At 44.2% G+C, this 13,731-nt stretch overlaps 1 protein-coding gene across 2 annotated transcripts in view; it reads right to left on the reverse strand.

Moving 5' to 3' along the window:
* map3k1 (mitogen-activated protein kinase kinase kinase 1, E3 ubiquitin protein ligase) overlaps positions 1-13,324 on the reverse strand; it is a 54,289-nt gene extending 40,965 nt beyond the window's left edge. For both annotated transcript variants that reach the window (XM_041897423.2, XM_041897421.2), the window contains exon 1: positions 12,823-13,324. In XM_041897423.2, the coding sequence (XP_041753357.2) occupies positions 12,823-13,316 (494 nt within the window). In that variant the 5' untranslated portion in view covers positions 13,317-13,324. The remainder of the gene's footprint in view (positions 1-12,822) is intronic.
* Between the last annotated feature and the right edge of the window lie 407 nt (positions 13,325-13,731).

Consider the following 13,731-nt stretch of genomic DNA (forward strand, 5'->3'; position numbering starts at 1 on the left):
AGAGAGCAGAGAGAAAGAGATCGAGAAAGAAAGAGAAGAGAGGGAGAGAGAAAGAGAGGGAGGGAGAGAGAAAGAGGGAGAAAGAGAGAGAGCGAGAGAAAGAGAGCGAGAGAAAGAGAGCGAGAGAGGGAGAAAGAAAGAGAGGGAGGGAGAGAGAAAGAGAGGGAGGGAGAGAGAGAAAGCGAGAGAAAGAGAGCGAGCGAGAGAGAAAGAGAGCGAGAGAGAGAAAGAGAGGGAGGGAGGGAGAGGGAGGGAGAGAGAAAGAGGGAGAAAGAGAGAAAGAGCAGAGAGAAAGAGATCGAGAAAGAAAGAGAGGGAGAGAGAGAGGGAGGGAGAGAGAAAGAGGGAGAAAGAGAGAAAGAGAGCAGAGAGAAAGAGATCGAGAAAGAAAGAGAAGAGAGGGAGAAAGAAAGAGAAGAGAGGGAGAGAGAAAGAGAGGGAGGGAGAGAGAGTGAGAAAGAAAGAGCGAGAGAAAGAGAGAAGAGAGGGAGAAAGTAAGAGAGGGAGGGAGAGAGAAAGAGGGAGAAAGAAAGAGAGGGAGGGAGAGAGAGAGAAAGAGGGAGAAAGAAAGAGAGGGAGGGAGAGAGAAAGAGGGCGAAAGAGAGCGAGAAAGACAGAGCGAGAGAAAGAAAGAGAGCGAGAGAAAGAGGAGAGAGAAAGAGAAAGAGAGGGAGAAAGAGAGGGAGAAAGAGAGGGAGAAAGAGAGGGAGGGAGAGAGAAAGAGAGGGAGGGAGAGAGAAAGAGAGGGAGGGAGAGAGAAAGAGGGAGAGAGGGGGAGGGAGAGAGAAAGAGAGGGAGGGAGAGAGAAAGAGAGGGAGGGAGAGAGGGGGAGAGAGAGAGAGAAAGAGAGCGAGAGAAAGAGAGCGAGAGAAAGAGCAAGAGAAAGAGAGCGAGAGCGAGCGAGAGAGAAAAGCAAGAGCGGTAGAAAGACAGAAAGAGAGAAAGAGAGAAATAGGGAGAGAAAGAGGGAGAGAAAGAGGGAGAGAGAGAAAGAGAAAAAAGCGAGAGTGGTAGAAAGACAGAGAGAGAGACAGAGAAAGAGCGAGAGAAAGAGGGAGAAAGAAGAGAGAGAGAAAGAGAGGTAGAAAGAGAAAGCGAGAGCGGGAGAAAGAGAGAGAAAGACAGAGAGAGAGAGAAAGACAGAGAGAGAGAGAAAGACAGAGAGAGAGAAAGACAGAGACAGAGAAAGCGGGAGCGAGAGAAAGAGAGCGAGCGAGAAAGACAGAGAGAGAAAGAAAGAGAAAGAGAGAAAGAAAGAGAGCGAGAGAAAGAGAGGAGAGAGAAAGAGAGGAGAGAGAAAGAGAGAAAGAGCGAGAAAGAGAAATAGGGAGAGAGAGAGAAAGAGAATAGAGGAATAAAGAGAGAGGGAGAGAGAAAGAAGGAGAAAGAGAGAAGGAGAGAAGTAGGGAGAGAGAAAGAGAAAGAGGAAGAGAGAAGAGAGGGAGAAAGAAATAGAGGGAGGGAGAGAGAAAGAGAGGGCGAGAGAGGGAGAAAGAAATAGAGGGAGAGAGAAAGAGAGGGAGAAAGAGCGAGAAAGAGAAAGAGAGAAGAGAGAGGGAGAAAGAGGGAGAAAAAGAGAGCGAGAGAAAGAGAGAAAGAGCGAGCGAGACGGAGAGAGAAAGAGAGAGAAAGAAAAAAGCGAGAGCGGTAGAAAGACAGAGAGAGATAGACAGAGAAAGAGCGAGAGAAAGAGGGAGAAAGAAGAGAGAGAAAGAGAGGTAGAAAGAGAAAGCGAGAGCAGGAGAAAGAAAGAGAGAAAGACAGAGAGAGAGAGAAAGACAGAGAGAGCGAGAGGGAGAAAGAGAGAGAGAGAGCGAGAGAAAGAGGAGAGAGAAAGAGGGAGAAAGAGAGAGGAAGAAAGAGAGAGGGAGAGAGAAAGAGAGAGAGAAAGAGCGAGTGAGAGAGAGCGAGAGAACGAGAGAAGGAGAGAGAAAGAGAGAAGAGAGAGAAAGAGAGGGAGAGAGAGAAAGAGAGGGAGAGAGAGAAAGAGAGGGAGAGAGAGAAAGAGAGGGAGAGAGGGAGAGAGAGCGAGAGAAAGAGAGCGAGAGAAAGAGAGGGAGGGAGAAAGGAGAGAAAGAGAAAAAAAGCGAGAGCAGTAGAAAGAGAGAGAGATAGGGAGAGAGAGAAAGAGGGAGAAAGAAGAGAGAGAAAGAAAGAGAAAAAAGTGAGAGTGGTAGAAAGAGAGAGGGAGGGAGAAAGAAAGAAAGAGAGAGAGGGAGAAAGTGAGAGAAAGAGCGCGGTAGAAAGAGAGAGGGAGGGAGAAAGAAAGAAAGAGAGAGAGGGAGAAAGTGAGAGAAAGAGTGAGAGAAGAAAGAGAGAAAGAAAGAAAGAGAGCGAGAGAGCGAGAAAGAAAGAGAGCAATATGCAAAGTTGGCACTGTAGTAGAACTGCCTAGTTCTCTCCCCATCCAAAATGTTTTTGTTGGCTACGGCTAGGACATTAGAAAGTGCATCTGGCTATTCCTGCCTCGGATATTTTCATACAATCACATTTAGCTCATATTTTTATAGGTACATGGCGCTGAAGTATTTTTATTCAGTGATCAAATAGCCCTTCAGCCTAACTAAGAACATCATTGCAAAATATCAGTTGGACGTCGCTTTCGGTGTCGGCATTTTGACAGCTAGCAACAAGAGTTCCAGAAAAGGTGCGCTTTGGCGCGGCCACAACATTAAGTGTGAGACACTAGACATCAAAACAGAGCAAACAAACCACATTAGTGAAGTCAGAGCAGCATGTTGAGCCAAAGCTGTGGAGCTGACAGTCAGAGGGTTAGGGTTAGAGAGGTTGTGTTTGACTAGACTACCAGGCAAGAGCTCCATCAGGAGACAAGCTAGCATCTCGCTAACAAGAGCCTCCGACAACACACGTAATCCACAGGAGGTTAGTCCCGTGTAGCTCAGTTGGTAGAGCATGGCGCTTGCAACGCCAGGATTGTGGGTTCGTTTCCCACGGGGGGCCAGTATGAAAATGTATGCACTTACTAACTGTAAGTCGCTCTGGATAAGAGCGTCTGCTAAATTACTAAAATGTAAAAATGTTTAAATGTTGGTGGCACCTTAATTGGGGAGAACAGGCTTGTGGTTATGGCTGGAGCGGAATCAGTGGAATGGTATCAAATAAGCCATGGTTTCCATGGTTTCCATGTGTTTGATGCCATTCCATTGGCTCAGTTCCAGCCATTATTAAGAGCCGTCCTCCCCTCAGCAGCCTCCACTGATGTAATCTCTTCCAAGACTCATGGATAGTTGAATAAAAGTGCTACCCTCGCTGTCGTCAAAGGCAGGGATACTCAGATGAGGGCAAAAAAGATTAATAGGGCTACATTCAGCCAGGCACAAGCCAGCGTTTTCAGCTGCTTGGGGAAACATTGCTTGAAACAAAACAACTTGACCTGAAAAAAGCACAAAGAAAGAGTAAAGGAAAACAAGTGTGGAACAGTGACCCTGTGGGAGTGTGTGGAGGCCAAGGCAGCTGCCAGGATGAACGTACTGTGGAAGAAAGGCGTGGCTAAGTAAACATTTCTAAGCCCTTCCAAAAACAGCTTCGGCTATAGCAAATGGGAGCGCTGAACATGCCAGCTAGGGGCCGTCATTTTAACACAGCAAATTCAAAGCGAGGTCCTCATACAATGCATAAATCATACGATGCATAAATGGTCATTTGAAGTTATTTGGCGCTAAACTGCTTTGGGAGGAACAGAGATGGCACAACTTGTTTGTTTTCTCTGCCACCATACATTATTAGCACATTTCCAGAAGAAAAGAGTGGAGCAATACATGAACACAAGGCTGTTAGGCGCTTGGCAGCTAACCGTCAGAGGCACTGGTCAATATTTAGGTGTCCTTGTCCCGATCTTCTCAAAATATTCAACCGAAACTACAAGCCATGCATTCTTTTATCAGCATTCAAGATAGCCCTTCTCACCCCGTAAGTCTCTAGAACACTCCAATAATATCCTGAACAAAAATTTAAAACGCAACATGCTACAATTTGAACGACTTTACTGAGTTACAGTTCACATAAGGCAAATCAGTCAATTGAAATGAATTCATTAGGCCCTAATCTATGGATTTCACATGACTGGGCAGGGGCATGTGTGTGTGTGTGTGTGTGTGTGTACACGTCGATGTCTGTGTGTATGTTGGCTATGTGTTGAATGCGTATACGGAGGGCCTGCATGAGACCCGTTGTTTTAACTGGTAATCTTGCCCTGATTAGGCAGGGACCCATGCGTTTACTTTTCACATGTAATCTCCAGCTTGCCTCGTCCTGCTGCTAACTAAACAGAATCTGGGAGGGGGACCCGTAGGCCTGCTCACATGCCTAATGGGGATGGAAATATCCGGGCCTTTTGTTGGCGGCCTCCAGCTCTGAGTGTTAAGCTAACCCCGGGCTTTAAAACAGCCAGTTCTGGTGACCGTGGAGAGGCCCAGGCAAGCTGGTTAGACAAAACAGTCAAACCCAGCCTCCAACCCTCAGGAGCCCAGGGCCGACACACAACCCACTGGGGCAGGACCACGGGAACAACAACACATTACCACTGGAAACCCAAAGGCTATCAGATAAGGTCTCGGTTAAAGATAACCATTAAAACTAAGAAATGTGCCCCCCAAATCCATTTAAAAGATTATACATTAACACCACTTCTGTTACAAACCACAGTCAAACATTATCCATCCAATCATCGTTCATGCTGATGATGCTGTAGCGCTGCGCACAGAGCGTGAGACATGTATGTGTTTTCTGTGAACACAATGGTATGGGCTCCCCCTCTTAAATCATATACCAATTATCACAAATAGCATTAGGGTTTTTCAGAAGGAGTTGGAGAGTGGAGAAGGACAAAAGCTGGCTTCTGACCCGCATGTGAAGAATACAATTTGAGAGCATTCCAGCCCCGGTCTGCCGAGCAACAGTGCATTTTAGATACTTCAAGACTGGAGCAGCCCGAAGCAACTGCTCATTATAAACATTGCCATGTTACCTTTAAGAAAACTTTGCTTTTACCCAGGCAAGTCTTAAACCGTGGCCAGGAGTTTTATGGAATGGATATCAGTGAGACAAGTGTCTGAAGCAATGTTATGTTGTTTACGTGATAAAAATGTCACCTCCATCACTATAAAATGTAGAGGTTAGAACAGCTCTGCGTCAAACACTGTTGCAAAACATTGACGCGTTTCCCTCTAGATTCTACAAGAACTATAAACTAGGCCATATATTGAATGTGAACTTCAGTCAAAGAAATAGTAGTAAAACCAATAGTCTCTCTGCAAAAACAATCTCAGAATGGAAAATCCCAATCCTTGGATTAAAATGAATCACTGAAAACTAAAATGTTGAAAGCGACGCTGAGTCACTGAAAACCAATCTGCCTGCGGCCATCTCCGCCACAAAACATAAACATTGCGCCTTTTAACATATCTTGATGGTGGAGTTGGCAGTGGAAATAGGGGTGCAGTCAAACCAGTTCTGGATGAAAAGATCAAAGCATCAAAGCACTCGGCGCTCTCCCAGTGAGGGCGCTAGTCATGTGAATTCGGTGGGAGGAGATCGGTGGCTCCCCTTGACTCCAAAGGCTCCGTTCCATCCCCGGGAAGCAAAGTGTCGCATTTTACACTCAAACGCCACTTTGCCCACCCTGCATTGAACACTGGCCAGTGAGCGCGTACAGAGGAGATCCTCTGGTCTAGTTCACAAAAATCCCCTCTCCCCTCACTGTCAAAGGAGCTGACGTGAACAACATGGGATGATACATAAGACCCTGTAATAACAGGGTCTCCGTTTTTGTTGTAATGCGTCAGCAGAACTGATCCATAGGTCCTTTCTTCACAACATTTCATGACTTTGGAAGATCCAGAACTAGCGCAGGGATGATACCTGTATCGCCATACTTGTTAGTATCGTGGCAAGGAAACAAAACACGAAGCGGATTCAACTTCTTTAGGAAAACATCCCTAATGTTGGAAACAAACATCATTATGTTGTCATCCAGTCAAATGTATTTTCCAAGCTATAGCACACAATATTTTACATTCAGCAGGTTTTTAAAAAGGAACAAAGAGTTCGGTCTGCTTCGTGTTTAAATTTTTGACATAGAAAACATTTTGCAATACTGGTACCGTGCCCGGCCCTATCTAGAACTTTGGTTGATGATCATTGACCTTACCCGTGGTCCTGGACTTTCTGGTTAACAGTCTGAAGTGAGCATTTGCAGCTCTTTATATAATCACACGCATGCTGGTGTCATTTTATTGTATGACTTTACTGACATCCGCAGCTAGTCTTTGAGATGATGTGAGGTCATACTCTTTGAAGGGACATGGGGTTTGTACTACGTAGGCTTTCCCCCTACTTCACCCATGGAGTCATTGGGCATCCAGATGTTAGCCAGCTACTAATTTGACTCCAAAACAGCCGCTCCCCCCAGCTGTTCAGTGACCATCCCAGTGTTGGAGCCACGATGACTCATTCATCACGATGACAGGATAACAAGAAGTTAATGACATAATGCCCCCCAGGCTGAAAAATGACTGAAGACAAATATGACTTAAGCCCAAATATTGCTTCAAATCTTCAACATCGCCACCTCAACAGAATTGAGTAAAGCTGTGTTTGAAACCTAAGCCTGGAGCAGCGTCAGCTAAATAAAATGTGAGATGAAATCACTTCAGGAAACTCTCAATTATGGATCCTAAGCGAAGTGCATGGAGAGGGGATTTTGCAACTCTTATTTTTGAACCAGAAATGTCTAGTTTGTGATTGCTGGGAGGGGTGCAGTCCAAAAGGAAGTGTGCTTCACAAATGACCTCTGATCTGATGAGACTGCCGATAATAGCAAGGAGTTTCGTGCAGTTAAGAATACTAGCTAACAGCCAAAGATATGAGGAGTTTAAACGAGGTGTACAAACACTACTCAAAACCACAACTACAGTACAATGGTCCTCTGTAGCTCAGTTGGTAGAGCACGGCGCTTGTAACGCCAAGGTAGTGGGTTCGAGCCCCGGGACCACCCATACACAAAAATTAAAATGTATGCACGCATGACTGTAAGTCGCTTTGGATAAAAGCGTCTGCTAAATGGCATATTATATTATATTATTATTATTATTACAATATATAGGCTACTATATAAGCATGTCTATCACAAACAGAAAGGTCCCCCCAACAGCATAAAAATGACGAAGCCTAATAAATGCAATTCAGAAACGTGACATTAAAATTCAGAAAGTGGAGAATGTCAAAGGCTAAAGCCCATGATGGTATGGCCCATGACATTCTTTTCCAGGGGGGCATATCTTATCCTGCATCAGACTGTCGGTCTACTGTAAACCAGAACGTCAGAACTCCTGCCACATCCGCTGGAAATGCAAACAAATTAATTGCGAACCCCGTGGGTAGGGAACACCCATTGGTCACATACCAGCTTCTTCTTTTCCAAAGGAAACTTCTGTCCTTCAAAAACAAAAAGCACAATAGTCAGGTTCCACTATCATCAGCCTTTCATGTGCCAACTGGTCAGTTGAGGTTAAGGCCCTGGTGAATTGTGTCCAGTTTCATTGTAAACATACCACAGAGCCAAGAAAGAGCACCAATAACTTTAAAAAATGACTAAGCTGAGAGAAAATATGGACGAAAAGCCAATTGAGGTGCAGCTTTTCTTGTTTGAGTGACCTGCTTAGGATGTGGTTGGGGGATGTTCTGGCCCTAGGCAGTGATAGCTTCCCTCCTCCATTTGACTTCAACCTCACAATGTAGACAGGATACGTAGAGCACCAACTGGATAAATAATACAAAATAAACACGGTGAAGCCATGTAACTCCTCAAAAAGGTAGGCCACATCCACAATACTGTACCTACCATTATATCATCTCCCTCAGATACTAACTTTGATTAGGCCTCTATAAATTAAAGCTGTAATATGTAACTTTTTGGGCGACCTGACCAAATTCATAGAAATGTGAGTTATAGATCTGTCATTCTCATTGAAAACAATTCTAAGAAGCAGTAGATCTGTTCTATGTGCACTATTTCTATGCTTCCTGTTCATAAGTTTTGTTTTTGCATCTTTTACTTTCGGTTTTGTACACCAGCTTCAAACAGCTGGAAAATACAATATTTTTGGTTATTGAAAATATATTTCACAGCGGTTTAGATGGTACAATGATTCTCTACATTAAATATTGCTTGTTTTGTCACAAACTGAAATGAAGCGAACTATTAGAATTTCAGCAACCAGGAAATGGCAAAGCGATTTCTGCATAGTTCATCTTTAAGTAAGGGCCTTGCGAGACATGAGACATTCAGTGTTGAGTCGAGTCTTCCCTGTAGTTAGTCTGAAGCATAGAAATAGAGTTCAAAGAAACTTCTGACCTTAATGTGTAACCATCACTGCGGATAGCAAGGGAAGTCTTCAGAAGAGAGGCAATCCAGGCATTTGAATGATTTAACCCCTAAAGAAACCGTGTCAACCAGAGGAGAAAGAGACGTTTGACTAAACCCTCGTTTGATCGCTCGTCAGGAAGACAACTGTAGCATAACAGACAAGGTTCTGTGGAGTGAAACACTACAGCGCTTAACACACCTGCTTTTCGAAACGTCGGCAACACCTGTCGGATGGCTCATGACAGCGTCTACCTGCAAGGGTTGTTTAGGGAGGAAAAAACAGCTGTGAATAATTCCACAAAAACCAGTGACGCTCTTTGATATTCCTTAGGCAACATGTCAGTGAGTGATTCAGTGTGCTGACGCAAACTGAGGCGTTTCGCTTTATCTGACTCAAAATCACCATGTGATTCTACAATACGTGAGTGCTGGGGGAGTACAACACACCAGCCTTCATTGAAAGCATGCAACATGTCCAGCTGGAGCATTTAAATAGGATGTGGACCCCTAAAGGCATTAGCCTGAGCATTAGCTTACTTATGGCTAATATTGAAACTACACTATATCTACAGAAAGGTATGTGGACACCCCTTCAAATTAGTGGATTCAGCTATTTCAGCCACGCCCATTACTGACAGGTGTATAAAAATCGAGCACACAGCCACGCAATCTCCATAGACAAACATCTGCAGTAGAATGGCCCGTACTGAAGAGCTCAGTGACTTTCAAAGTGGCACCGTCATAGGATGGCACCTTTCCAGCAAATCAGTTTGTCAAATTTCTGCCCTGCTAGAGCTGCCCCAGTCAACTGTAAGTGCTGTTATTGTGAAGTGGAAATGTCTAGGAGCAACAACAGCTCAGCCGCGAAGTGGTAGGAAAAATCGTCTGTGCTCGGTTGCAACACTCACTACCGAGTTCCAAACTGCCTCTGGAAGCAACGTCAGCACAAGAACTGTTCGTCAGGAGCATACAAGCCTAAGATCACCATGCGCAATGCCAAGCGTTGGCTGCAGTGGTGTAAAGCTCGCTGCCATTGGACTCTGTAGCAGTGGAAACGCGTTCTCTGGAGTGATGAATCACGCTTCACCATCTGGCAGTCCGACAGACGAATCTGGGTTTGGCGGCTGCCAAGAGAACGCTACCTGCCGCAATGCATAGTGCCAACTGTAAAGTTTGGTAGAGGAGGAATAATGGTCTGGGGCTGTTTTTCATGGTTCTGGCTAGGCCCCTTTGTTCCAGTGTAGGGAAATCTTAATGCTACAGCATACAATGACATTCTAGACGATTCTGTGCTTCCAACTTTGTGGCAACAGTTTGGGGAAGGCCCTTTCCTGTTTCAGCATGACAATGCCCCCGTGCACAAAGCGAGGTCCATACAGAAATGCTTTGTCGAGATCAGTGTGGAAGAACTTGACTGGCCTGCACAGAGCATTGACCTCAACCCCATCTAACACCTTTGGGATGAATTGGAACGCCGACTGCGAGCCAGGCCTAATCGCCCAACATCAGTGCCCGACCTCACTAATGCTTGCAGCTGAATAAAAGCAAGTCCAGGCAGCAATGTTCCAACACCTAGTGGAAAGCCTTCCCAGAGGAGTGGAGGCTGTTATAGCAGCAAAGGGGGGACCAACTCCATATTAATGCCCATGATTTTGGAATGAGATGTTCGATGAGCAGGTGTCCACATACTTTGGTCATGTAGTGTATGTATGTAAACTCTGACAAACCCATGACTAGGATATTTGACTCAACTTCTTCAGCATTCATCAGTTTTTAAGTGTAATAAAATATCTGATATGGATTGTGTTTACTTGTATGCTTTCTGTAATGCAAGTCCCTGCAAGCCATTGACAAAATGATGATGCCTCACTGAAAAATAATATGCTAATTATGGGTTTGGCTTGTGATGTCTTGCTCCACTAAATGTAAAAGGTTATAATAAATACTTAACATTCATAATTGTCTCTATATTTCATTGTGTTGGCCTAAGGATCAGTGGAGAGAGGACTAAAGTTTAACCGGGAAACTATATTTCTTGGGGTATTTTACCCCCTTTTCGTGGTATCCAATTGGTAGTTACAGTCCTTGTCCCATCGCTGCAACTCCCGTACGGACACGAGAGAGGCAAAGGTCGAGAGCCGTGCGTCCTCCGAAACACAACCCAACCGAGCCGCACTGCTTCTTGCCACAATGCCCGCTTAACCCGGAAGCCAGCCGTACCAACGTGTCGGAGGAAACGCGATGGGACAAGAACATCCCTGCCGGCCAAACCCTCCCCTAACCTGGACGACGCTGGGCCAATTGTGCGCCGTCCCATGGGTCTCCCGGTCGCGGCTGGCTGCGACTGAGCCTGGACTCGAACCAGGATCTCTAGTGGCACAGCTACTGTGCCACTCGGGAGGCCCAGGTAAACTATTGTGTACAGAAAGGGGCTTGGGCCTCTGAGGTCCAACAGTGGGTCTTCTGTAAATGGTGTTCAGTTGTTTGTTGGAATTCTACCTTTGTGCGGTGAGGGGATACTGATGGTTTGCCTTAGCCCATTATCCCGGACAAGAAACGCCACAAAGGAATCCAGCTCTCTTTCAATCAATTTCTTTAGCTTTCAACATCCTATTCATCTTTCATTATCTGTACAGTTCCAAAAGCCAACGTGTCACGTTGCAACAAATTCTCATCTCACAATCTTTCTTTTCTAAAAAGCTGTCATTCATCCCGGGCGACTTCGGAATTTCTCACGTGATTATGTTCACTGATCTTTGCACTATAGGGCTGTGTTTAGACAGGCAGACCACGTCTGATCTTTTTTCCACTAATAGGTCTTTTGACCAATCAGATCAGCTCTGAAAAAGAGCAGATGTGAAAAGATCTGATGTGATTGGTCAAAAGACCAATTAGTGGAAAGAAATATCAGAATTGGGCTGCCTGTCAATACACAGCCTGTGTCACTCATTAATCCTTAAGAGTCTATTGATGCACCCATGCGTCAATCTAATTAACATAATACAAAGATCCCCATCAAAATCTGTCAGTTTTAACAGCGCTGTTTGTCAGACCAGGAGACATCACGAAAATCGTTCTTCACACGAAAATGTCTCTAACATCTGAATGGTTTGGCCTACTCACTATGACCACCACGATGGTGTTCTCCGTTTTGGTCAACGACCCCCACGGGACTCGTCCGAAATCGGGACCGCCGATGTGTCAACTTCTGTCTGTAGCGTCCGAACCGTTTGGGCTACAAACTAATATGACCCCACTATGGAAAGGGGAGACTCTCACGATGGTGGTTAAATATGTGTCCAAAAAACTAAAATATTTCCTGAGTTTTCTTATATCTTCTAGACATAGGACAGACACTTCAAAACCTTATGATTTCATTTTTTGACTGTCTGTTTTGCCATTTATGAATGTGTTATTCAATGCGTTTCTATGGGCTATAGTAGTAAAGGCAAGATTAAATATTTTATCAAATGCATTTTAAATATTTTGTTTGATACCTACAGGGGTCCTAAAATTCTAAATCAAATAGCTAAATGATTCATGGTATGACCATTTAAAACAATTCCACGTTAGTTTAGTAGAACCCCCTCCCCTTGAACCATAATGGACACTAAGATGTTGATTGTTAAACACTACTGACAAAAGGAAATACATAGAAGTTTGCTGATTTTTAATAGCAACCATTACAAAACTGTGTGTGTTCACAGTACACAGGACAACAAATTCATTTGAATGGTAGAACATTGCATAGCAAAGGATGTTCTATAAATGGAAAAACAGCCGAATTTGGGATACCTGCTTGAAGCACTTGACCTACTGTAAATCTGAGGTTGTCACACAGCATTTTTTTTTCACCGTGACAAGTTTTATATTAAAACAATTCCGTTAAAAATATTGGCTGCTTTTCACATATGTTTTTATCTGTGTAATGTGATGACATTTAAATCTCTTACTCTCAGAAAACATATTGGTAGTGCAACCTAGTGCTGCTGACTGTGGCACATCTGTAAATAGATACTTTTGACTCTACTTCCAAATTACACATCGCCTATACAAAAGGTCCTTCTACATGATACGAGTTGGAGAATTTCCGACCTTGAATTCTCTGGACTTTTTTTTTGAAAACGCCTACATAAAGAACCATAACAATGATTAATTAATGATTTATAAACCAATAAAAAGGTTTTACTGTCATAAAAAAATCATGCTTCACAGTAAACACGCACTTACATTTCATAAATCGCTATATTGCAAGTTTCAAAAACTGATAGAAACGTGCGCCAAGATGAGGAAATCTCACAAATGAATATGAAAGTGTGCAACAAAGTAACTAGCTATATGTCTGCAACTGACAGAATCCAACCAACAAGATGAAAAGTATCCATGATCATCAAAAAATCCATGCACTGAGAGCCAATCTTGTATGTAAATCTTACCTATTTTGTGAAGCGCTAACTTCTATTGAAGTTACGGTTGCACCATTATCGGGACTGAGATGGTCGCTGCTGTTTTTGAAAGAAGTGTTCAACAATTCCTGAGCGGCTGTAGACAAACTATTAGTCGTTTTATCCGAGAGAGGGTGGTCAGTTAGTGAGTTGCTCTGCTGAATGTGGGGAGTTTTCTGTAGTAAAGTAGCCTGGACCGCACCAGGCGAGGAAATGGACAAGAAGTGCAGCTGCGCTGATATCGGAGCAGTCCCAGTCTCCGGAGATAGGAGCAGCGACTCAGGTTTATCCAGATCCACACTTCGGACTTTGCGTAGATCTTTACGTCTCCATTGTGAGTTTTCCCCGGTACTACTCTTCGCCTTACCGGGACTGCTTGGAAGACTAGGGGTGCTTGAGTTTCCCTGAGGACCGCTTTCAACGTTTGTGCTGTTATTCGACTCATATATTCCCGACGACGAGGTCCGGCTCCCCGCCGTCGCCATTTTCTGTCCCGGAGTTTATCACTTATTAGGTTCTATGAAGAGGGAGTGGAGGGAATTGGGGGAGGGTCGGGAGGGAGGAGCGAGAGAACCGTGGTGTTTACATTCGACCGTAAAAGGCGCATAAATTGCCGTATTTTGCGCAATTTTACGCAAGGTCCAAAGAAGATTGACAAGGAATGATACGTGACTCCTGTTACAGGCAGCATGTGAAACCACATTAAACGCTTAAAACAATGACTGCGAATAAAGTTGTTAGTTTTATTTTAGATTTATTTAAAAACTGCAGAGAAAGTTAAACCATACATAACTACAAACCATTGGTAGCTGAAAACACACCCAGGGAACACTCCGGTTAAAATACATAAACCAGAACACAGAACTGGCACAAGAATGCTGCATTTATACAGCCAACTCA

Source organism: Coregonus clupeaformis, chromosome 15, assembly GCF_020615455.1.
Source record: "Coregonus clupeaformis isolate EN_2021a chromosome 15, ASM2061545v1, whole genome shotgun sequence".
Lineage (NCBI taxonomy): Eukaryota > Metazoa > Chordata > Actinopteri > Salmoniformes > Salmonidae > Coregonus > Coregonus clupeaformis.